Source organism: Geotrypetes seraphini, chromosome 5, assembly GCF_902459505.1.
Source record: "Geotrypetes seraphini chromosome 5, aGeoSer1.1, whole genome shotgun sequence".
NCBI lineage: Eukaryota > Metazoa > Chordata > Amphibia > Gymnophiona > Dermophiidae > Geotrypetes > Geotrypetes seraphini.
The window spans coordinates 211705357-211732040 of NC_047088.1; the positions used below are offsets into that span (position 1 = coordinate 211705357).

A 26684-nucleotide genomic window follows, 5' to 3' on the forward strand; every position below is an offset into this window, starting at 1 on the left:
GAAAACCTGACCTGGCTCTGGCTCTCGAGGACCGGAATTGCCTGCCCCTGTCCTAAGGAATGGGTTAAGAACCTCTGCCTCAGACTGAACACACAAGAAACTAAAATAATAATTGGCAGCAATTTTGGACTCTGTCCATTAAGAATGTTAATCCATTCTAGGACTGTGGTTTACAATAGTCTCTGTTATGCAATTTTCTTATTTCTACTGTAATCCAAAATACTTTTACTTACGAGTATTGTGTCAGCATTTCCAAATCATTATGCATGTTGATTGGATATTTCTCACCAAGATGGAATAACTTTTCTAAGGCCTCATAAATGAAAATGATGCAGATAAGGGAAGCAAAAGCTTCTTCAGTAAACCTTGTAATATAACAGACGAGTGAACTTGCATCTGTGGCAACCAGAATGATGCATAGTGTAGCAGTCCAAAGTCCTATGCATGCTCGCAAAGAAAGGTAGGACAAGTCATATTCTCTAAGCAAGAAAAAAAAATAGTATATTAGCAAAAACCATGTCATTACTGTATATTATTAAAAGGTGGAGAAATTGAATGGACCTCTAGTTTTGTCTACAATAATATAGGCAAAACTATTATTCAGGAAAGGTAAAGCCAGCATTCTGCCACATTTAAAGGCCTATTTTAATAGGCCATGAAGAGGAGGGCTGAGACACCCAAGTTAGGATGTACTCAATTCCCTCTGTATTTTATAAAAGGCTCTGCCAAATGCAAAGCCATTTGCAAAATTCCTAGAAGGATATGCAGGAGTAAACATCCATTTCCCATCATGTCCAGTGGGAGCAACAATTTTAGAAACGAAGACCCAGAGACAAAGTGACTGCTTAAAATAAGAATTTTGTAATGCCCCTAATGGACTTATATCTGATCTTTCTCTAGCTTAAAATGTCAGTGTGAAACTGTATAAGTTTAAAAAGTAGTTTTTATTGTATTGTTTAAAGGTAATCTCAAGAATGGATGACTAGGTTAATCAAAGGTGTTACACTTTCCTATTCACCAAAGGCAGTCATGGGCCAATATTCAAAGAAATATATGTAAGCAGGAGAGGGTCCTGCCCACTTAAATAGTGCTCAGCAGGCTGGCTGCTGAGTGCTATTTGAGTCCTGCCAAATATTGACACTAACTAGCCATACAAAGTTGGGCCATTAGAAAAGTGGTATGGGGCAGAGTCGGGGAAGAGCCAACAGGTATGCGGCTACCTATGATATTCTTTGCCAGTGCCCACATTACTAAGTGGGTAGATAAGACTGAACAAAATTCAGTCCTAACTTTGCCCACTTATTTATGCAGTTAACGACACTGAATCACTATGTAACAAAATGATTTTTTCTTTGTTCCAAAAATACTAGGATTAGGAGGCATGCGATAAAGCTACTAAGTAGTAGATTTAAAACAAACCAGAGAAAATATTTCTTCACACAACGTGTAAATAAACTATAGAATTAATTGCCGGAGAATGTGGTGAAATTAGTTACTGTAGCTTGGCAAGGTTTAAAAAATGTTTGGATAAGAACATAAGAAGTTGCCTCCGCTGGGTCAGACCCGAGGTCCATCGTGCCCTGCAGTCCGCACCCGCGGCGGTCCATCAGGCCCATAACCTGTAATGTGATCCTTCTCTAATCCCTTTTATCCTTCTATCCATACTCTGTCTAAAACCTATCTCTACCTCTATCTGTATCCTTCAATCCCCCTATCGTTCAGGAATTTATCCAATCCTTCCTTGAACCCCCGTAGTGTACTCTGTCCTATCACACCCTCCGGAAGCGCATTCCAGGTGCCCACCACCCTCTGTGTAAAAAAGTTCCTAAAAGAGAAATCCATAGTCCATTATTGAGATGGTTTGGGGAATTCCACTGCTTATGCCTATGATAGGAAATAGGATACTGGACCTGATGGACCGTCAGTCTGTCCCAGTATGGCAATGCTTTTGTTCTTAAGTATTCATTCTTAAATGCCTATGCCACAAAAGTATAGAAATTGGCTATCATTCCTCTCAAACTTTGCTTTTGTGACCAGGACATTGATATTTTGAAATTTACCTTTTTAGCAAAACATGCCGGATTGATTCCAATCTGAGTAAATGTAGGGGCCCTTTTACTAAGGCAGAGTAGGACTTTTGACTTGACTCAAGCAGTGTAACTTGTTGGATGAAAGTGTGCAAGTCACAGATCAGAGAAAGCATCACCAAGCTTTTTCCACCTTCTTCACCCATCAAGATGATCTCCGCTTCTGCCACAATGTGACCAGTCTGTTTGAGGCAATTGAAATCACCTGTAACCTTCATTGACAGCTCATCCAGGTGGCATCAAAGCTGTGCTGCACCATAACGGGAACAAATACCCATCTCTTCTACTGACTCAGTGCAACTCAAAAAGGATTACAACAGCATCAAGACCTTACTAGACTCCTTGAACTATGATTAGTATGGCTGGGAGACCGTGGCATAGGAAGGGGGGTAGGCAGACCGTCCCGGGCGCTGTCTTGATGGGGGTGCCTACACATCTTTGCCCCCTCCATCACGCCAGGCTTACACCCTCCCTTCCACGCTGACTGTACCTCTTCAAAATCTTTCCAGTGTGAGCAACTACTCTGGTCTGCTGCTCGTGGCAGCCTGGCTCCCTCTGAAATCACTTCTGGGTTATGGGGCCAGGAAGGATGTCAGAGGGAAAGCCAATGCCAGTGCAAGAAGCTGGCAGGAGAAGCTGCTTGTGCAGGCAAAGATTTAAAGAAGTATAGGGGTGAGAAGGGAGGGCACGAATGTGGTAGGGGAGAGGGTGGAGAAGAGGACGTGGAGGGGGTGCCATTACCCCAGGCACCTCCCATCTTTGCTATGCCAATGCTGGGAGGTCATCAGAGACTTCAAAATGGGTCACCAAGGCTGTTTTATCTTTTGGCAGTAGGGACACAATGACGCTCTCACAGTGGACTTAGTTCTCTGTGGGGAGAAACAACATCAAATGGGAACCTCTGGTGGACCCCCAGAAGGTGCTGATGTGACCACTGCACATCAAATTGGGCCTAATAAAACAATATATCAGAGTTCCAGATAAGGAGTTTGCAGCCTTCAAGTATCTTCAAGACATCTTCCCTAATCTGTCTGAGGCAAAGGGCAAAGCTGGTGTCTTTGCTGGACTATAGATAAAGAAGATCCTGGAGTGCAAGGAATTTCCCAAGAAGCTAACCAGGAAGAAGAAAGTGGCAATCAGGAGGCCGAAAACTACGTGGAGTTGATTGAGAATCTGGTGAAAAATTAAAGTACAATGGGCTGTAGGATGTCTCTCAAAGTCCATGTCCTTGATACTCATCTTAAGCTATTCAATGAGAACATGGGAGCATTCTCAGAGGAGCAAGGTGAGCGCTTCCACCTGGATATATGGATTTCGAACACTGCTACCAAGGACAGTATAATGAGAGCATGATGAGAGACTACATCTGGGGCTGATTAGTGACTTACAATATAATTGCAAATCTCAAAAAATTACTCACTTCTAAATCTTATGTGGTCATCCTAGTATAACTTCAGTATAAATATGTTGTGATTCATATGTTGCTTTTTATGACTGAATGAAAAGATGAAAATTTGGCGTTTTCATGTTTTAAATATGTAAATTAAAAAATTTAACTATCCTGGTCACAGAAGCAAAGTTTTCCATACTTTTTAGGCATGAGCCATTAGGAAATTACACTTAATGCCTAGGAACAAAAATCATGTTACATGGTTGATATTGGCCAGCACCCACTTAGCTTCTGGCTCATGACCAGATCTTGTTTTGTGCTCCTCTTCCTTCCTCCTGTCTCCTCCTGGGCAAAAAATGATCCCTCTCTGCCATTCTCACTATGAAAAAAACTTTTAAATTAAATATGCATTATGTAATATCTAAGGTAATAAAATTATTAAACTTACTTGCAAAATTTATATAATATCTTTTCAAAAATCAAAACTGGCCCAGTGCTGCCCAGTATGGTCAGAGGTTGGCCACCAAAAAGTGAATAAGCTATTCCAGTCATAGAGGCGCCAAAGAGAGATTCTATTGCACTCTGCAGAAGAAAAAGTGGCAGTAAGTATGTTTTAATTCACATATTTATACTAATTTGAAATATATATCATTTCCTTAGAATAATTATAGACCTTACTGATGTCTAGAGCACTGTTTTTCAACCTTTTTACACCTATGGACCGGCAGAAATAAAATAATTATTCTGTGGACCGGCATCGGTCCTCGGACCGGATGTTAAAGAACACTGGGCTAAGTCCTGGCCAGACCCCGCCCATCTCTACCCAATCTCCACCCCAGACCCCGCCCCCCAAATAATACTAATTGCATCTTGCACGTCCCTTGCCTCATCTGGAAGCCTTCCCTCTGATGTTGCAACATCAGAGAGAAGGCTTCCGGTTCAGGCGCAGGATGCCCGTAGGAGCCACTGCCCGTGGCTTTGTGCACTGAATCAGTTAGGAAGAGGGAGCTGGCTCGAAGATAACGCCACATCGATCGCACCGTGGACCGGCGGTTGAAGAACACTGTTTTGGGCCTGGACCGGCAGGAAATTTCTGTGGACCAGCACTGGTCCATGGACCGGTGGTTGAAGAACACTGGTCTAGAGAGTATATGGGTAAAAAATAAAAATCCTCTAAAAGTCACAATTCAAGTAGCAGCACATACTATACGACCTTCAGTTGCCTCTCCAAGCAGGCCTCCAAATGTGATGACAGGAGACATACAAGCACAGTAGAGAAACAAAAATGATGCTAGACATTGCAAGCTGATGGCATCCCTGAAGTCGCTCCAGAAGAAGGGGGCTTTTCTTTTTATGTCAAGGATCAGTCCCCCAAATAGCCTAAAGATGAAAGAAAAGAAAACACATCATGTTTTTCCTTTTCTTGAAGGATAGAAACTAAGCTGCTTGCAAAACAAGTGAAATCAGGAAACAAAAAAAAAAAACCCTACCTGTCAAAATAAATACTGATCATCTGGAATGAAATTAAAGTTATCGAAAGCAGTGCTGAACATACATTGTGCTGGCCCAAGAAATCTCATTTTCAAAGGATTTTTAACAGTCTGAAAAACTGTCAAACATGAATGCCAGGAGTTGTCAGAAGCTTGCAGACCTGGCTAAACAGAAGCAAAGCATGCGGTGTTCTATTTATGAAATACTAAATACTCCACTTTTGTGTTGATAAAAAAAAAAGGACCCAGAATCCAGCCATAGACTGAACTAACCCCAAATATTCAATGCTGGCATTCAAGGCACGAGTTTAACCAGACACCAGATGATATTGCCAAATAAACCCCCTCTTTTACTAAGGCGCACTAGCCGATTTAGCGTGCGCTAAATGCTAACGCGTCCATAGAATATAACAGGCACCTTAGCATTTAGCGCGTGCTAATATTTAGCGCACACTAAATCGGCTAGTGCATCTTAGTAAAAGGACCCCAAAGTTAGGACACCTGTTTTGCTTTCCTTATTTCCCCCTCTTTTACTAAGGTGTGCTGGCCGATTTAGCACGCGCTAAATGCTAACGCGCCCATAGAATATACAGGACGAGTTAGCATTTAGCATGCGCTAAATAGGCTAGCGTGCCTTAGTAAAAGGTCCCTTTTATACGGTTACTTGGTGACGGGATAACCGCACGCTAGACACCAGCGTGCCAACAATCGAGCGCTGACAATTTGGCGCAAGAAAGAAGTGCACCGCGGGAAAACTTAGCTTTAAAGAGCTCCAATGGGTGGGGGGGGGGGGAAAAAACCCCTCACTTTACTGCATAGTGTTCGCGCTGCCGTTGGGGAAGTGTGGGGGGGTACAACCTTCCATATTATAGAGAAAATGGAACTTTTCCCAACAAAAATCAGAAAAAGTTGTTTTCTCTATAATGGAGGTTTCCAACCCCCTAACCCCCCCCAACAGCAGCGCGAACACTATATAGTAAAGTGGGGGGGGGGGGTTCCCCACTCACACCCCGTTTCGGAGCTCTTTAAAACTGAGTTTTCCCACGGCACGCTTCTTTCTCATGCCAAATTGTCAGCGCTCGATTGTTGGCACGCTGGTGTCTCGTGCGCAACTGACAATGAACCTGTTACTTAACCAGTTTGTGGACTTCTTTTTCTTAATATCTACTGGTTATGTTTTAAATTCAGTATTATTAGTCAGGCATTAAGAGTTTTAAAATTGATGACTGAATATGCTTGTATATTGCAAATCCGTTTAGGCATTTAGGGCCAGATGCTATAAAGGATGTACATTGTAGGCACTGCTCTGTGTGATTCTCAATCAACCACTAGGCGTCCTTTATAGAAGCTCACCTAGCGGCGCCTAGGCATAGGCATCCTACAGGTAGGAACCAGTATTTTAGGCCAGGTTTTAGCTGGCCTAATTTCCCGGTACTTACCTCAGATGCCTAGCGACACCAAAGTCTACCATGCCTATTCTCGGTTCACGGAAGTTTCGCCCCCCACATTTCGCCCCCAGCAATTCGCCCCTCACATTTCGCCCCCGCACATTTCGCCCCCCGGATGTTTCGCCCCCACACATTTCGCCCCCACACATTTCGCCCCCCGGATGTTTCGCCCCCACACATTTCGCCCCCCCACAATTCGCCCCCACATTTCGCCCCCCCACATTTCGCCCCCACATTTCGCCCCCACATTTCGCCCCCACACATTTCGCCCCCGTCTTGGAGCGCAAATCCTTACCTCGGAGCGCAAATCAGTCCAGCTACTGTTGTGAGCGCGAGAGAAGCCAAGGGGGATCGAGGCTTCTGGAGAGATGCAATCAACTGCAGCATTAGACAGCTGTATTAGAGAAGGGTGGGATATGTGTGCTGAACACGGCTACTTTCCCCTCCCCCCATACACGCCAGTGATTATCCAAGCAGGAGCACCTGGCCAAAGCGAGACAGCGTCCCGCGAGAGCTGTGCGCGAGCGAAGCCTAGGGGGGGTAGGTCAGTCCAGCTACTGTTGTGAGCGCGAGAGAAGCCAAGGGGGGGGGGGGTAGGGAGACGAAGTCTGGGGATGAAGGGGGATCGGGGCTTGGGCCGAAAGGGAACATGAGCGAAGCCAAGGGGGGGTAGGTCAGTCCAGCTACTGTTGTGAGCGCGAGAGAAGCCAAGGGGGGGTAGGGAGTCGAAGTTTGGGGATGAAGGGGGATCGTGGCTTGGGCCAGAGCTCCGTGCTATGTGTGTCATGCACACATGGAACGTAGCACCTGGCCAAAGCGAGACAGCGTCCCGCGAGAGCTGTGCGCGAGCGAAGCCTAGGGGGGGTAGGTCAGTCCAGCTACTGTTGTGAGCGCGAGAGAAGCCAAGGGGGGGGGGGGGTAGGGAGACGAAGTCTGGGGATGAAGGGGGATCGGGGCTTGGGCCAGAGCTCCGTGCTATGTGTGTCATGCACACATGGAACGTTAAACATTGTGTGGAAAGCATGGCATGAGGGATTGTAGCAAGGCAAGAAACTAACTGCAACAACTCCAAATCTAGCCTCAAAACCTTTCTCTTTAAAGATCTATACCTAGGTTTAATTGCTCATGAGACTCAGGCAATGGCCACATATCAGACATTCCATTTCTCCCTCTTCTTTTCCCCATGCCCCTTTATTTTTATGCAATGTGTCCCAACCATTTTCCCCTTTTAGCGTGTTTTGTCTTTAATACCATGCAGTCTGTCTTTTTACTACCCCATTTTTACTTATATTTTAAATTTTGTACAATGTAAACCTCTTTGGTAATTAACGCAGTATATCAAAGCTAAATAAACTTGAAATTTGTATACATTTTGGCTTCTTTTATGCACCATGAAGAATATGCGCTCCCTGTGAAGAGTGCACACCATTTGCAGAGAGCATATATTGGGCATGACCTGGATTGGCCACTGTTGGAAACAAGAGGCTGGGCTAAAACAGGATTTATTTTTTTAATTTTTTACTGTGCTAAACAAAACAGTCAAATAACATTCAAATAACAAGTAAAATGAAATACAGTGATAAAGTGAACAAAAACTAACCTGTCAAATGAAATAACAGTCCAAACACAACACAGTCAAATAACAAGTAAAATGAAATACAGTGAACGTCAATCAAAATTCAAAATTGTATGCTATTCCTCTGAGATAGTCGATCAAATTTCGATTGTCCAAGTCCTCCACAATACGCCGAATTCTTGCAGAAATAGCCGCGTATTTCTTGTTTCGCGCATTGACAGGATTGCCTGCTATAATCTGCGTGATTTCAAAATTGTGAAGTCCTTGCTGTCTTTTCAAGCAGTTGATGAAGCGGTATATATTGGGGAAAAGTGAGCCGCAGGTTTCTTGAAAGCTGCGATGCCAGCCCTCGACGTCATTGTTCGTCCGATGTTGGCCTTTCAACGTTCGTTGATGAACATTCCAAAACACAACTGGAAACAATGGATTCTGGCGTCCTCTTCGGTTCATTCGACCAATGTAGGTGTCCTCGAAATAGTTGGCAATGGGTAGTGCTTCTTCTGGAAATTTGGGATCTTCCAGCAGCTCTTCAAATGATTGCACAACAATGGCCGGAGGCAGAAAAGCAAGAGCTGGTATCATGCGGATCCACTGTGCAAATTCGTGGTCATTTTGGTAGCGCACTTTCAATCCTTCATTCTGAACTCTTCGCCATATTGACTGCGACAAGTGGAAGAAGCAGCCTGTTTTCTCCATGTTAGGAAACTCGATTTCAAACGCTTGAATTGCAGCTTGTTCAAAATCGGTCATCAACTGCTTCGGTTGGAGACCTGGCTGCATATTCTTAAGCTGCTGCAGCATCTGTCGATAGGTTGTTCGGGTCTTGTTCGGCAACAGCGCGTACAATGCTGGAATGATGACACCACCGTGAACTGCATGGATCGTATAAAGCTGCTCGAACAAAGCTGGTGCAGTAGAAAACGTGCCATCAGCGAACCATTCACTGCTCTGTGCCAACGAGTGGAGATTATCCCTCGTTCCAAATATCAATATTCGGCTGGTTCCAGTCCCTGAATAAAAATAAAAATAATTTAGGCATAAATATAGGCGGTGGATGGAGGAAACCCCTCAGTTGGGACGGGACATACATGGGCTTTTCAAAGTCCAAAAAAGGGTCAGAAATAGTCAGGGGTGCAGAAAAAACAACATTTTTCGACGAGCTCAATTCGCTGGCATCAAAAAATTCCGAAAGACAAAAAAAAAATTTTTTCTTCATTATTTTGAGCTATTACGTTAATGGAATGTTTCACAAATTCTACTAAAATTGTACCAAGTAATTTAGTAAAATTAAATGTGGAAGATTATATAGCAACAATAATTCAAGATAACGCTTAAAACGGCTTAGAAAACTAAGACATACTTGTTTGACCAATTCTAATAAATTAAGAAATTTTGGGCCATTTTATGTGCCACAAAGTGATATAAAATGCGAGCAAATAACGCCTACATGTACGAGTACATAATGCTAATAGCTTGAAAAGAAAAGTTTACCCGAGTCCCACAAAAGAAATTGCTGTTGGACGCCATTGATATTGATCTCCTGAAATTCTGGCGGGATGACGAGTTGATCAACGGTTTGAGGCAGCCGCGGCATACCCTCGACTTGTCTTGACGATCGAATTGATCTCTTTAGCGAATCTTTTCTAGGCAGAAGCGCTCCAACGTTTGCATGGCTGCCTGAAATGACCTCACTAAGAATCTGCTGTGGCGTCTCCTGTGTCGACCTTGCCCTGGAAGTAACTTCATTGATTAATCGAACTACTTCAGGCCTTGCTGCCTGTGCTGCATGATTATGTATATTTACGATTTTCACAACTTCGCCATCAATTCCTTCAGTCCAAACGCGTCCTTTACACCTTGACCGCTTTTCGCATACCCAAATAGCATGTCTGTCATCTGCTGTTCGTTTAGAGAATACATAAATATGATTTTCGTAAACTAGCTTCTTCTTGCCACGCTTTGAAAGAACTGATTCCATAACAAAATAAATCACTACACAGATCAGTTAATCAGGAAATCGAAAGGACTAAATGACCAAGAGGCAAGAACATGTCATATTTATAGAAGCTCTGGTGAATTTTGCAAAGTCATTGGCGCCAGATTGGCCGAATTTAGCACTGGCGACTATACATACATTTCGCCCACGCACCTTTCGCCCCTGAGCGTTTTCCCCTACTTCAGGCCTTGCTGCACTTATCAGCGCGCTCCAGCGGGATAAGTTCATGTTCCCTTTCGGCCCAAGCCCCGATCCCCCTTCATCCCTTTCCGCTGTCTAGCTCTGGCCTTGGGCCCGATCCCCCTTCATCCCCAGACTTCGACTCCCTACCCCCCCTTGGCTTCGCTCAGCTCATGTTCCCTTTCGGCCCTAGCCCCGATCCCCCTTCATCCCTTTCCGCTGTCTCGCTCTGGCCTTGGGCCCGATCCCCCTTCATCCCCAGACTTCGACTCCCTACCCCCCCTTGGCTTCGCTCAGCTCATGTTCCCTTTCGGCCCTAGCCCCGATCCCCCTTCATCCCTTTCCGCTGTCTCGCTCTGGCCTTGGGCCCGATCCCCCTTCATCCCCAGACTTCGACTTCCCTACCCCCCCTTGGCTTCGCTCATCTCATGTTCCCTTTCGGCCCAAGCCCCGATCCCCCTTCATCCCTTTCCGCTGTCTCGCCCATGCCCCGATCCCCCTTCATCCCTTTCCGCTGTCTCGCTCTGGCCTTGGGCCCGATCCCCCTTCATCCCCAGGCTTCGACTCCCTACCCCCCCTTGGCTTCGCTCAGCTCATTTTCCCTTTCGGCCCAAGCCCCGATCCCCCTTCATCCCTTTCCGCTGTCTCGCTCTGGCCTTGGGCCCGATCCCCCTTCATCCCCAGACTTCGACTTCCCTACCCCCCCTTGGCTTCGCTCATCTCATGTTCCCTTTCGGCCCAAGCCCCGATCCCCCTTCATCCCTTTCCGCTGTCTCGCCCATGCCCCGATCCCCCTTCATCCCTTTCCGCTGTCTCGCTCTGGCCTTGGGCCCGATCCCCCTTCATCCCCAGGCTTCGACTCCCTACCCCCCCCTTGGCTTCGCTCAGCTCATGTTCCCTTTCGGCCCAAGCCCCGATCCCCCTTCATCCCTTTCCGCTGTCTCGCCCATGCCCCGATCCCCCTTCATCCCTTTCCGCTGTCTCGCTCTGGCCTTGGGCCCGATCCCCCTTCATCCCCAGGCTTCGACTCCCTACCCCCCCTTGGCTTCGCTCGCGCACATCTCATGTTCCCTTTCGGCCCAAGCCCCGATCCCCCTTCATCTCTTTCCGCTGTCTCGCCCAAGCCCCGATCCCCCTTCATCCCTTTCCGCTGTCTCGCTCTGACCTTGGGCCTGATCCCCCTTCATCACCAGGCTTCGATACCCCTTGGCTTCTCTCGCGCTCACAACTCCCTCCCCCCCTTGGCTTCGCTCGCGCACAGCTCTCGCGGGACGCTGTCTCGCTTTGGCCAAGCCTCGATCTTGGCCAAGCCTCGATCCCCCTTGGCTTCTCTCGCGCTCACAACAGTAGCTGGACTGATTTGCGCTCCGAGGTAAGGATTTGCGCTCCGAGTCGGGGGCGAAATGTGTGGGGGCGAAATGTGGGGGCGAAATGTGTGGGGGTGAAATGTGTGGGGGGCGAAACATCCGGGGGGCGAAATGTATGGGGGCGAAATGTGTGGGGGCGAAATGTGTCTGGGGGCGAAATGTGGGGGGCGAAATGTGAGGGGCGAAATGTGGGGGGCGAAATGTGGGGGGCGAAATGTGGGGGGCGAACCTTCCGGATCCCCCTATTCTCTACCCCTAACCATGCCTACTCTTCAGGTAGGAATTGTTAGGAGTCACAGGGTGCCTCGACTTAGGTGTCATGCGGTATTCTGCTTGCAACCTAAATTGATCATTAAAATAATGGTTTTTTAATCAGTTTTTAAGAGTGTGGTCAATTAATATGCAATTTAACCCTTTATTTGGCATTGTTGCTCAGAAACAATATGTGTCTTACTAAACTAAACTAAACCTTAGGTTTGTATACCGCGCCATCTCCACAAGCGTAGAGCTCGGCACGGTTTACAGGGTTAAGTTGAAAAGGAGCTACAATGAAGGGTTATAGGAAAGGAGCTAGGAAGATAAAGAGAGACAGGGAACCAAAAAGCGGGAAATGTTAGATTTTTGAAAAGAGCCAAGTTTTCAGGTGTTTGCGGAAGGATTGGAGGGAGCTTGAAATTCTGAGCAGGGATGTGAGGTTGTTCCAGAGTTCTGTGGTTCTAAAGGGGAGGGATGTTCCTAGTTTTCCTACGTAGAGGAATACCTTTTGTAGAGGGGAATGATAGTTTCAGTTTTTGGGAGGATCTAGTGGAATTAGGGTTAGAGGAATTCCAGAAGAGTGGGATAACGGGAGGGAGGATGCCATGTAGGATCTTGAAGGCTAAACAGGCACATTTAAAGAGAACTCTGGAGTGAACTGGGAGCCAGTGAAGTTTGGACAGGAGTGGGGAGACATGGTCGAACTTGCCTTTTGCGAAAATAAGCTTGGCAGCGGCATTCTGGATTAGCTGAAGTCTATGGAGTTTTTTTTTAGTTAGGCTTAAATAGATGGAGTTGCAATAATCCAGTCTAGAGAGGATGGTGGATTGAACAAGGACGTTGAAGTGAGAATGATGAAAGTACGATCTCACTTTCCTCAGCATATGAAGACTAAAGAAGCATTTTTTTACCAAGAAGTTGAGGTGATCATTGAAGGAGAGAGAGGAGTCTATGATGATGCCAAGGACTTTGCTTGAAAACTCAAGCTGAAGAGTGGAGCCGGAATATAATGGGATGGAGGTGTCTTCTATTGCTATTATGGGAGATCTGCATCTCCAAATGCCTGTTACTTGGCACTCGCTTTCATTCACCATCAAGTTACATAAAGCAGCTGTTTCACCATTTACCAATTAAAAAGAATTTAGATCTGCATGGAACTAAGTTAGGTGTCATTAAGGCGTCTGTGATTAGGGCGCCTGGGGGCACCTAACTTAGGTCCCATTTATAGAATCAGGCCCTTACATTAGATCTTAACTAAAGCGTGACATTGGCTAGTGCAAATTTATAGACTTTGTGGAAATTAGATATTTTCATATTAGAGGCGAATTTTTAAATTTCTGTTTTTCAGATCCATTCAGTGTAGAAAATGACACGGGGACAAATTTTTCCTCAATTTTCTTATTCTGTCCCTGCCCCATTCCTGTAAGCTCTGCCTTAACTGCACAAGTCTTGAACACCTATGATTTTGAAGTGTTTGAGGCTTGTGCAGATGAGGACAGAACTTGCAGGAATGAGGAAAGGGCAGGAAAAGAACTTGCCGGGACGGAAAAATGAGTTCCTGCGGGGATGGGGAAAAATTTGTCCCCGTGTCATTCTCTAATTTAGTTCTAATACTACCCCTCTCCCGATAGAATCTTACCTGCTAGAATCACCTGATTTCCTAAGTAGAAGATTTTCCAAGGCAGAGATGTGGGAAGGATTTTAATAAATTTAGGCTTAGAGATTGGTTTTCATAGCAAATACAATATATGAGCCAGAACTAGCTTCTAGTGACTCTTAAAATTGCTTTGAATATCTCTTCCCCCCCCCTCACCCAGCCAAATAAATAAATAAAAGTTATTTTGGCATAGGGCCAGAACTAAGGCAAGACGACCAGTGGATTGTCCTGGGTACAGTACTTTTAAAGTGCTGACCCCTGACCTCTAGGGTAGAGTAGGGAGCCATTGCATTTGTTTGGAATTGCTTGGGTGGCAGAATACTACTTAGTTCTGGTGCTGTTGTGGTAGTCCTATCCATGTATGGTACAAGTGAAAAAAAAACCCACAAAACCCAAGACAGTAAACACATTTCCCTGTTTATGAATCAGTCTGTAGACAGTTTGGAACTTGTAGCACTGTTTCACAAACAAGCCCTTCTACTGACAAATTAATTAGGCCAATCTCCAAGTGTGAATTAGTTGATTTGGCTTCACTCTCTGTTTTGTTCTCACTTGTGACTATTTCAGGATTCAGTGGCCTGGGCAATAAAACTTGTCCTACAAATATTTCACTATGCAACTTGGTAAAAATTTTTACATGCATATTAAACAGACCTTAGCGTACTATATGAAAACATTTACTAAAGGTATGGCAAAACTTGCTGTCCAGAAGTGGTCTTGGAAATCGGTACACTAACAATAGCGTGAAGGACATTGGTGCGCCGACAATCCCACTGACATTTGCATGCAGGACAAATGGGTACCGCCCTTACCTTACCTTCAGGGTGAAATTGTAAGTGGAGGGGGGTTTCTGTGAATGTTGCGCGTCAGTATCTCCCTGATTGTAGAGGGGGGGGGGTTCCCCTATACACACACTCTGAGAGCAGACAATGGAAAGTTTGGAGTTTGTGCGAGGAGAGTGTGAGTTGTAAGTGTAGAACAAATATCAGGAAGTTCTGCTTCACACAGAGAGTGGTTGACACCTGGAATGCTCTCCCAGAAGAGGTTATTGTGGAATCGACCATCCTAGGTTTCAAAAGCAAACTAGATGCACATCTCCTAAGAGAGGCATAGAAGGATATGGGTGACTAAAAATTAGATAAGATAACTAACTCCACTCAAGCCATTGTATTAAAAAACATCATGAATTTGAGACTTTATGGGCACTTATACAGTATTAGAAGTTTTACAACCGGGCAAAAGAAGGGGTAATTTCAAAAGATATTTGGCCCAACACAAACAATGCTGGATTAACCAGCTTGATACTTTATATCCTAAAGGTTTAAATAAGAATATAGAATGGCAGCATTTATTTTAATCTCTTTTGAATCTCCTTGTAGTTTTGCTAACTGTTTGGCTTTAATAGAACTTGTAGTGAGCTGTGATGTCATTACGTACACATATTGATAAAAGAAACGCTGTTGCCATCTTGTATTGTGCTGAGAATCGCTGATAAGACATCGCTATTAAGTAAGTCTGCTTTGTTGAATAAGTTAAATGATTTTATTATTAGATATTGAACTGTTTTTTAGTTGTGTGCAGAAGCCTGTAATGCCTCGACTTTGGCCCTGACGCAGCGGATTGAAATATTGACCCGCGAAACGCTGGCCGCGTCGGCATTTCCTTGAGCTAATATTGCCCCGGCATTGCTTCAGGCTACTACCGTCTTCAGATAAGTGGTGTTTTTTTTGAAACTAAAGGCTGCTTTAAAAAATAACCTTAGAGTCACTTTTCTCAGTGTCATGGATTAGTGCTTGAAATTGAATGAATGATAGGACATATTTAGGAAACATATATTAAAATAGTGAGCCTAAAGAGGTTTGTTGTTGGCTAAAAAAAGCCATGAAAAATAAAGAATTCAAAAAAATAAAAAATAAAAATTCTAAAATAATGTTTTAATAATAGTGTGGTTGCTAAATTTCAATAAATAATACTGACAGGTTTTTGGCCAATGATTGGAGCAAGGAGCTGATAAGCTACGCTGATCCATTCAGTTTATGACTGTGCATAGGTTCCATCTCTGAGGCCTTTTCCTGGATAAATCTGTAGATTTCCTGCACTTTTCTTATTGAGTGGAGTTAGTTATCTTATTTAGTATTGTGTTTATAGACCACTCGGGATAGTATATATAGGTTACTGACTAAAAATTAGGCCAGGTGTACACCTGGCGGGACCTCCACAAGTGCGGATCGCCGGACTTGATGGACCGAGGGTCTGATCCAGAGATGGTGCTTCTTATGTTATGAGGGGAGTACTTCCCACACCCACCCTCAACGAGAGCGGGAGTGTATGGGGGGTTCCCCTTCAAACCCTCCCTCAGAGCACAAACGGGAAGACAAAAGGTAGGGCAATAGGGCGGCTCATTTGTTCTGCGCACCAATGTTGGGGTGGGATTGTCAGAGAACCAATATCCTGTGCGTATTTGACGGGTCACCTGGAAATCACATGGATATTAACACAAAACTACAATAGATTCTACTGTTAAGATTAACTGCAGCCTGAAACTGTCCATGCTGATGAGTCCATAGAGAAAGGACTGGTGAGCTGGGGGCTTTCCCTCCCCCCCCCATCCCCACCAATCCATGGTGAATTTAAAAAGATTTTTCCTCCCCACCTTCTCTTTCCTAGGGTAGTCATATTTCCTCTTTAAAAAAGAAGGATTTTTGGCCCCGCCACATTCTTCCTCCAACCCTGCCCTGTTCCGCCTACAGCTTTGCCCCTTCTACCCCCAGCCTCTGCACATACTTAGATGTTGAAGCGATGACACGCATATAAGCGCACATGTGATGTTATCAGCGTGTATAGAATTCTGCATGGATGGAGAATACTGCGCAAATTCTGCACAGTTGTGCAGAATTCCACCAGAGTATCTATTACTTTTCTAATAATTATTAACATATACTGAGCAGATTTCAACATATTGTCCCACGATACCTAGATCTTTTCAATGAATTTTGACTCCTAACATGTAGCTCTAATTAGGGTATTTTTCCATGCATGCATCACTATGCAGCTGTCCACATTAAATTTCATCTGCTATTTCAGTGCCCAGTCTTCGTTTCACAAAGTCCTCCTGCAATTTCTTATAACCTATTTAGCAACTTCAAATAATTATTAGTCAACTGTAAATTTGATCATTCATTAATTTTATTTCCATTTCATATATAAATATGTTAATTAAAAGCATGGGTTCCCATACAGATCCCCCGTGGCACTCAATTATTCACCCTCCATTTGGAGAACTGTCCATTGAACCTTACTCTTGGTTTATCATCTTTTCACAGTACACAACAGGATATGTCCTCTTATTCATGATTTATTTTTTTCCTCAAGAGCCTTTATTAGGGACTTTGTTAAAAGCTTTCAGAAAATCCAGATATTCAATGCTGCTTATTTTAGAGGTTCTATTTGCGTTTTGTACATCTGAAAAGTGTCATTTAGACATCCAATTTTATAAAGCCAGAATATGGACGTCTAAAATTGCTAAATATATGTAAGGAGGCATGTTCTGGGTATGCTTTGGGTTGGATTCGGCAAGGGATAAAACACAGAAATCCAGCTCCAATTGCAGAAGGGATGTCTATGTTCAGAAAGATGGACATCTGTATTTAGACCAGGTGCTTGGTATGTCCACATTACAGAGAGGTGCTCCAGTTGAGCAGTTCTCCACTAAATGGAGTAGGGGAAGTCACAGTAGATATTTTCTTATCCCTATAGGGCTTTCAACTTACAAAAATTGCAGAAAGCTGCAGTGGGGCTTGAACCAGCTTTGCCCTTGTGTATATCAGGCTACTCTAACTATTAAGCTATTCCTTTGCACAAATGTCTATTTGGACTTTTTATAATATGGATGTTCTTCTGTTACATAAATTTTATTTTATACAATTTTTTATTATTCTTTTGCATGCTATTAAAGTAGTGTGTATTTTGATAGGGAATCCTTCAAGAATTGTAAATAAATAAAATATGGCCTCTCACTAACTGGGAGGTCATTGTGCATGTGGCACTCAGTGCTAAAGACTGGAGAGATCCATCTCATTATTGGATTGCAATCTGAATTTATTTATTTGGATTTATATTCTGTCTTCCCAGAAGAGCTCAGAATGGGTTACAAGTTTGCATTCATAACACTGGCCAACACTCATTTTGGTGCCTCAAATGTTAGACCTTTTTCTGGGTATATTTGACCTGCTGATTCCAAAAATGGCACCAGGTTTCTCCTATTGGCTCTAGTTTTTGAGATACAGAACATGTGACATATACCACTCTTCACTCTGCTTGTCCATTAAAAAAGGATATTTTACTGTAGTATTTAAATTAATATCTTTTACGCATTAAGGAAACATATTAAAAATTAAAAGAAAAGTGTACAACATGAAAATCTACTTATTTCATACCTAAAGCACACGTTTACAATACAAACTTTCCAGTCATTCAACACACAAGAAGCCCCTTTTGTAAGACTTCCGAGAGTGGGATCTGCCAGGATAATCCCGCATAAGATTCCAGCAATAGTCTGCCATCATGTGTGCATCCCATCTTCCATGGTATCTGCCTTCCATTGTTTTTATGTCTTGGGGAAATCTTTCACTTTGCTCTTCACTTAAGTCACCAAGGTTCTCTGGAAAGCGATCTAAGTGACTGTGCAGATAATGGACTTTAACACTCAACCCCAGCCCAGTTGAAATGAAAGAGCATATCCTCTACTAACTGTGTCTGCCTTCTTGTTGCCAAGAAAGTTTTTCTAACAAGAATTAATGAAGACCAGGCACATGATTCAATTTCATTCACTGATTCAATGAAATGTGGGTCATTTATAAGTTGTCTGATCTACAGCTCATTGAAAATTCCTGCCTTCAGCTTTCCATGGTAAGTCCAAGTAACATGAACCGTCTTTATTCAAAGCCTTTACAAATTGTTTCATCAGGCCTAGCTTTATATGTAGTGGTGACAGTATGATTCTATCTCATGCTACCAAAGGTCATTATACACCCAAAAATATGTGGGTAATTTAAATACATAAATTTCCCATTCAAGAAAGAAAGCTTGTTATGACATCCCGTTTCTGCAGAAGAGATCTTTTAAATAGCAGTAAAAAATTAATAAATTCAACCATATCTATGAAACTATAGCTGATGCAGTCTATCCAATGCAATTTTCTGAATCAGTGCCCCAGATAACCCCAGGAACAGGTCAAAAAACTGAAGGCATCAAGGAATTTTGTTGTTGTTGTTGGCCTGTGTAATAAAACATAACAGGATATAGTAATGTAGAGCATGACAGTACATTTTAGATCATGACATGATAGGACAATACTTAGGGAAGCATGATAGTATTCAAAAAGCATAGCAATACTTAATAGGATATGACAGGACAAGACCTCATAAAGTGGTGGTGATGTTATGAATTTGATATGATTTTGCGGTAACTAATAGAGCTTGGTAGTAGATTATGATGCATGACAATACAAGGTATGGTAGACAGTACATAAAAGAGCATGACCAGAGTGTAACAGTGCATGGCCTGATAGGAGTTGTTTAGTTATTTAAGATTGCTAAGGAAGTAGGGGTGCCTAAGCTACGAAGATTATTTGGTATGCTTTATGATTTTGTGTTTGCTTTCTACTGGATTCAAATAATAATAACTTAGAATGAATCACTTGCTGATGAAAATACCCTGTGGTGACAAATTATACTCTTGGCCTCTTAATTGGGATAATTGAATATAAATTAAGAGATATGCCTAGGGTGGGCTGAAGTTGGGGAGGGTGGGAGGGAAAGAAGACTGAACTAAATCATAACCAGCTTATCTAATACCTACCTTTTAATTAACTTTAAACTCATAGCAAAAGACTTTAAGTCCTGGAAAGCTATCTGATAGCACATACTAGCAAGGCAATTCTGCAACACGCCTCTTCCATTTAGGTGGCCCAATATCATTGGGTGAGAAGAACCTATCCTATTTGAACTTGGGCACCTAAATGTTCTTATTGAATACTAGTGTACATTTGGGTGCCTTCATTTACACCTGCCTTAGACCTGGCACAAATGAGGGTCCCTAAATACGAGAGGCTGCTGAAAAGTTCTCAATCTAACCAACAAAGTTGGGACAGCCTCCAACGAGGGCTATACACTTGGTCTAGCGATTTTCTACTTTTTTGCATTTTGTATTTTTTCAGTGGAACGAAAAAAGTGGAAAATCACTGGACTAAAGGGCAAATTCCATAAGAAGCGCCCAAAAGTTAAGCGCCTAATTAGGCACTGTTCAGCGCAATTCAAGTAAAATTGGGTGCTGTTTAATGAATCACACTGAGCGGAACCTATTTTGGAGGCGCCCAAGAAATAGGCCAGATCCAGGCACAACTAAAAGTTAGGTGCCTAGCTGAGCGCTTAAGCACGCTTAAGAGCAGTGATTCTGCAACAAGGTGCCTAACGTGTAGCCACGCCCACGCCTAACAAGCATAGCGCTTATTTTTTTGAAGGCCGCCTAAATTTTTAGAGGCGCCTTGTTACAGAATCGCGCTTTCTTGAAAGGCGCCTATGTTTCAATCAGTGCTGATTAAAAAGCTTAATTGAGCTTGTTATTCAATTTAGATAGGCGCCTATCTAGTTGGGCGCCTCCGAAATAGGTGCCTAACTTTAGGCACTGGTTACAGAATTTGGGCCTAAGTGTACAGCCCTCAATGGAGACTGCCCCAGCTTTGTTGGCTGGGCTGAGAACTTTTCAGCGGCCCCTCGTGTAACAGGCAACTTGCAGTATTCTGTTAATTGCTTGTCTAAATGTCTGCCCAACCTATGAACTGCCCATGGTCTACCCATGTGAATACCCCCTTACAAATACACGCTTTGGATATTAGAGCACTTATTTATAAACTATCACTTAGAAACCCAAATGCTATTTTTGCAGGCAAGTATACATGTGACCACCTAAATGCCAGTATTCTATACAGTTGGAGGGGCATAATCAAAAGAAACGTCTAAGTCCATTTTGGGCCTAAGTCGCAAGTCGCCTAAAGTCGGACACGGGAAAAGGTCCATTTTTGAAAAATATGTCCAACATATATTTTTTTAGAAAATTGTTCAACTGTACATCCAGCCGTCTGATTACCCAGACTGCTAAGTCATCCATCATTATACCCCATTTTCATCCAAAAATTTGTCCAAATCACAAATGCCTAGAAAAATACCTTTTAGGCACAGGAGGGGCCAGAAAAGTGATGGACTGGAGACCCAGACATGACACCAGAGTACCTTACAGGGCACTGCTGTAAACTTCACAAAAATGGTCCTACATAAACATCACTACAGCTCCCTTATAGGTCATGGTGAGCCCCCCCCAAAACACCACCAGAATCTACTAGACCCACCTATCTACCACCCCAATAGCCCTTATGACTGCAGGAGCCACTTATATGGCAGTACAAAAGGGTTGGGGGATTTTGAGGGGACGCTCATATTTCACCATGAATGCAGTGATTAGAGTGGCTTATGGGCCTGGGTCCTCCTCTCCTTGGTTCACTAACCCACCCCTAAGACCACTTAAGCCACCTCTGTGCAGTTCTAGTAGGCTTTCCTATGCCAGGCTGCCAGGTGCTGATGTTCTGGAGGCAGTGTGTGGGAGTCTGTACTTTGTGTCTGCAGTGCTTATATCTGGTCACTTTGGATACCTTCTTGTGACTTAGACATGGTTTTAGATGGCCTAAGTTACAACGTCCAGGTTCCGTCTAGTCAGTGTTGTAAAACTTTCAGTTATACATGCAGTACGACTAAGGGCTTCTTTTACAAAGGCGTGTTAGGGCCTTAACACGTGGAATAGCACGCGCTAAATTGTCGTGTGCGCTATCTGCTACCGCCTCCTTTTGAGCAGGCGGTATATTTTCAGCTAGCACGCGCTATAGTGCATGCTAATCTGGTGCGTGCGCTAAAACGCTTAGCGCATCTTCGTAAAAGGACTCCTAAGTCTAGGACAGCCCACGTCCTGCCCAAATCCCACCCTTGACACTCCTCTTGACATGCCCCTTTTAGCTCTGGTCGTTCAGCAGCACTGTGAAGGCCTAGGTCATTTTTAAATACGTCTAAAACCTGGTTCGACTATCGGCACTTGGACGACCTGTCTCACTAATTGTCTAAGTGCCGATTTAGGCCAGTTTTTTGATGTATTTCCATTTCGATTATGAGCCTCTTGGTATGTAAATGTAATGACTTGTTGTAGAATTGCCCTTCATAACCAGAAATTAAAAATAAAAAAGTGAAATAAAATAATAGCCAAAAGAAACAACCATCAGGCAAAAATATATTTTAAAAAATCACATGAAACAAACAAGAATTTTGGCTGTGTGACTCCATACCAAATAGTACACAGTATGCAGTCATGTCAGCCAGTCAAGAAGAGCTTGACCTTTCGCTTTTTTTGCCCCTAGAAATATCAGAACACCATGGTTTGGGACTTGGATGTTGGGTGTCTTGAAGCATGCAGTAGAAACTGTCCTCCTTCACATCTTCAGCAGCTTCTGTGGGTGTATAGCACTGTATAATTGTGACTTTAGCATGCTGAGTCATATATCTTGCTGCAATTACTTTCTCGGTAATTGGTTTCCATTCCATCACTGTCTAAGCTGCAGCTAAAGAAATGTAGATTGCAATACCTTGTGTTTTTTCCCCATCTTTCCTTCTGTACTAGACTATTGTTATCCAAAAACAAGAAAAAACTGCAGACAATATGTACAAAATGCAGGCTAAGTTTATTATACCAAATATTAATTGCGGACACTAATACCACCTTTAAAACAAACCAAGGGACCCGACACGGTCCATGTTTTGGTAAACACGCCTTCTTCAAGGGTCCATGGTTGATAAGGTTTAAAATAAACCGCAATTAAATTGATAATGAACAAGAGCTTATGTGTACAATGATCACAAACCGATGGTGCCAATGCCAAATGGATTCCGGAGCAAAAAAGCAGACAGGTGCGTGATTCCATGAAGATGATCAAAGACAGCAGCGGGGGAAAAGTGGCAGAAATCAAGAGGCACTCCTGGCACACCGCACTGCATAGTTCCACCACAGACAGAGTCCAAAAACACCAAAACAGGCCACCACACTGCAGGCTAGTAAGATTGGAGAATTCTGCCATTAACAGCCATTGTTTAGTTAGAGATAAAATAAGGATTGATCAGACTAAGATTAAAAATTAAAAGAATAAAACATAAAAATAGTAAAAACAGAGCAAAAATAAGGTAAAAAATAATAAGAGAAAGTAGAACCAAACAAAAAACAAAAGGATAGCGGAAGGCACCACAACACACAACCTATCCAGACGCCATCTTAAAAAAACAAACTAATAACTGTCTAGGAAGTTTCAATAATTTGCCTTCTCTGTTCCCCATTTGACCTCTTCCTACACCCTTTGAGACTATGAGCATTCCAAAATCCAATCTCGGAGACAAATTTAGCCATGAGTACTGAATTCTATACCAAGGAATCTTTTTAGCTATAATTTCATTATTGTAGTTCTCTTCTAGACATTTTTTGAGGCTGAATTATCCATCAGTGAAGCTTGTGAGATATAAAATAAGTTTAACTAGACAATTTTCATATCAGGGTGCCTCTTGGTGGAATTTGCTACTATGGGAAATTAGATTTTCATCTTATAGGATATTTAGAAAACTGTTAAAGACCTACTTATTCCAGAAGTTTGTAGTTAATGATGGCTGTTAACAAAGAGTAGATGTTAAGGTATAAATTATAATTCACAGGGTGATGTCCTGTTCCCGTGATTTGAGAGCTACGCTGAAATTTTGAGGCTAGCACAGGTTAGAAATAACCAATGTAATGTAATATTAGGGGTGTTTAATAACTTATCTACCTGAGCATGATAGAAAGTAGCAAGCATTATGAAACAAGTCTTTGCATGTCATGTTGTGACATGTCTCAAAGTTACTCATGCACAATTATGGCTCAGTGTGAGTCTAACATTCCAAGAGACAGGATGTCAGGAGAGACCTCCGAGAATCAAGTAAGAAACTGCTAGATTTGGAGCACCGTTCAGTGATAAAATTTCTCACTAAAGAAGAGAAAAATCCAAAGGAGATCCATGAACGCATGACTGCACTTTATGGTGAGTCTGCCCCATCATCTTACAAAGTAAAATTTTGGAACAATCAGTTTAAGTGGGGTAGAGAGTCCATTTAAGATGACCCTCATGCTGGATAGCCTATGGAAACAATTTCCACAAAAAGTTGAGTATGTAATTTTGGCAGATGAATTAAAGTTTCCCGAATAGCTGAAGAAATGGGCATCTCAGTAGATACAGTTTGGAAAATAATTCATGAAAAGCTTGGCATGTCCAAGGTTAGTGCAAGATGGGTTCCAAGAATGCTGAAGCCTGTCAGAAGACCACGAGGCTCCAGCGCTGTCAGGAGAACTTGGAGATGCTCCTTGAAGACCCAGTGAATTTTTTTCAATATTTGCTGACTGGAGATGAGACTTGAGTATATCACAGAGATCCTCAGTCCAAAATGGAGTCAATGCAGTGGAAACATAAGCCATCCTCCACCCCAAAAAAGCTCAAGAGAGAAAGATTTGCAGGCAAAGTCATGGCAACTGTCTTCTGGGATCATGAAGGTTGAGGTAGGAGTGTCAAAAGGCAAGAGATCCATTGCAACAACCTTTAACTTCAGGAAGGGAAACTATGAAGCAATGAGGGAATTGGTAAGGAAGAAACTTAGGAACACTTCCAAAACATGGCTAACGGTAAATCATGCCTGGTCTTTCTTCAGGGACATGGTGAGTGAGGTGCAAAATCTGTATATCCCCAGATTCAGGAAGGGGTGCAAAAAGAATCGAACAAAAGACCTGGCATGGATAACCAAAACAGTGAAGGAAGCGATAGGCAATAAGAAAAATTAATTCAAAAAATGGAAAAAGGACAAAACTGAGGGGAACTGGAAAGAGCACAAGAAGCATCAAAAAGAATGTCACCGTGAGGTTCGGAAAGCCAAAAGAGAGTATGAAGAGAGGCTAGCCAGGGAAGCAAGAAATTTCAAACCATTCTTCAGATATGTTAAAGGGAAGCAGCCGGCTAGAGAGGAAGTGGGACCGCTGGACGACGGAGACAGGAAGGGAGTGGTGAAGGTAGTGGCAGAAAGGCTTAACATGTTCTTCTCGTCTGTATTTACAAACGAAAACACGTCCAACATACCGGATCCTGAGCAATTCTTCAACGGAAGTCAAGCAGAAAAATTAACATCCATAGAAGTGAGCCTTGAGGACGTTCGTAGGCAGATAGAAAAACTAAAAACTGACAAATCCCCGGGTCCGGATGGCATACATCCTAGGGTTCTGAAGGAATTAAAGGAGGAGATAGCAGAACTACTGCAGCAAATTTGCAACTTATCCCTGAAAACAGGCGAGATCTCGGAAGATTGGAAGATAGCCAACGTTACGCCCATCTTTAAAAAGGGATCAAGAGGTGACCCGGGAAACTACAGGCCGGTGAGCCTGACTTCGGTTCCAGGGAAAATGGCAGAAGCACTGATAAAAGAAAACATCGATCAACATTTTGAAAAACATGAACTTCTGATAACCAGCCAGCATGGTTTCTGCAAGGGAAGATCGTGCCTAACAAACTTATTGCACTTCTTCGAAGGAATCAACAAACGGATGGACAAAGGAGACCCCATAGACATCATATATCTAGATTTCCAAAAAGCCTTTGACAAGGTGCCCTATGAACGTCTACTCCGGAAATTGAAGAACCATGGGGTGGAAGGAGACGTACATAGATGGATCAGAAACTGGTTGGAGGGTAGAAAACAAAGGGTAGGAGTGAAGGGTCACTACTCCGACTGGAGGAGGGTCACGAGTGGTGTCCCACAGGGCTCGGTGCTCGGGCCACTGCTATTTAATATCTTCATAAATGATCTAGAAACAGGGACGAAGTGCGAGATAATAAAATTTGCGGACGACACCAAACTATTTAATGGAGCTCAGACTACAGAGGACTGCGAAGAATTGCAAAGGGACTTGAACAAACTAGAAGAATGGGCGGCGAAATGGCAGATGAAGTTCAACATTGAGAAATGTAAAGTATTACATGTGGGGAGCAGAAACTCGAGGTACAACTATACAATGGGAGGGATGTTATTGAATAAGAGTACCCAGGAAAGGGACTTGGGGGTAATGGTGGACATGACAATGAAGCCGTCGGCACAGTGTGCAGCGGCCGCTAAGAGAGCGAATAGAATACTTGGTATAATCAAAAAGGGTATTATAGCCAGAACGAAAGAAGTTATCCTGCCGTTGTATCGGGCGATGGTGCGCCCGCATTGGAGTACTGCGTCCAATATTGGTCGCCGTACCTTAAGAAGGATATGGCGTTAGTCAAGAGGATTCAGAGGAGAGCGACACGTCTGATAAAAGGTATGGAAAACCTGTCATATTCTGAGAGATTGGAGAAGCTGGGTCTCTTTTCCCTGGAGAAGAGGAGACTTAGAGGAGATATGATAGAGACTTATAAGATCATGAAGGGCATAGAGAGAGTAAAGAGGGACAGATTCTTCAAACTTTCTAATAACAAAAGAACAAGAGGGCATTCGGAAAAGCTGATAGGAGACAGATTCAAAACAAATGCTAGGAAGTTCTTCTTTACCCAATGTGTGGTGGACACCTGGAATGCGCTTCCAGAGGACGTAATAGGGCAGAGTACGGTACTGGGGTTCAAGAAAGGATTGGATAAATTCCTACTGGAAATGGGGATAGAGGGGTATAGATAGAAGATTACTACACAGGTCCGGGACCTGTTGGGCCACCGCGTGAGCGGACTGCTGGGCATGATGGACCTCGGGTCTGACCCAGCAGAGGCATTTCTTATGTTCTTATGTTCTGCTTCTGAAGTTCATGTCACAGAAGACAACCATAACCGGGGAGAGTTACACCAACACAATGATTACTTTGCAGGAATCAATCAAGGAGAAAAGATGAGGAAAACTCACAGCAGGCATGTTGCTTCTTCAAGATAATGTGCCAGTGCGCAAGTCACGACAATCACAGGCTGCCATCCAAGAATGTGGGTTTCAGCAGCTGAACCATTCCCCCTACAGTCCTGACCTGGCTCCTTCGGATTTTTTCCTTTTCCGAGTTTTGAAGAAATCGCTCCATGGACAGCAAGCAGTTTTCAAGTGATCAAGATTCCAAGGAAG

At 43.3% G+C, this 26684-nt stretch overlaps 1 protein-coding gene across 3 annotated transcripts in view; it reads right to left on the reverse strand.

Moving 5' to 3' along the window:
• The window catches only part of SLC4A10 (solute carrier family 4 member 10), a 337291-nt gene that overhangs the window by 96142 nt on the left and 214465 nt on the right, over positions 1-26684 (reverse strand). For all 3 annotated transcript variants that reach the window (XM_033945953.1, XM_033945952.1, XM_033945954.1), the window contains exons 12-14: positions 4683-4857; positions 3926-4059; positions 234-479 (exon numbers count right to left, since the gene is read on the reverse strand). In XM_033945953.1, coding sequence (XP_033801844.1) covers positions 234-479; positions 3926-4059; positions 4683-4857 — 555 coding nt within the window. The remainder of the gene's footprint in view (positions 1-233; positions 480-3925; positions 4060-4682; positions 4858-26684) is intronic.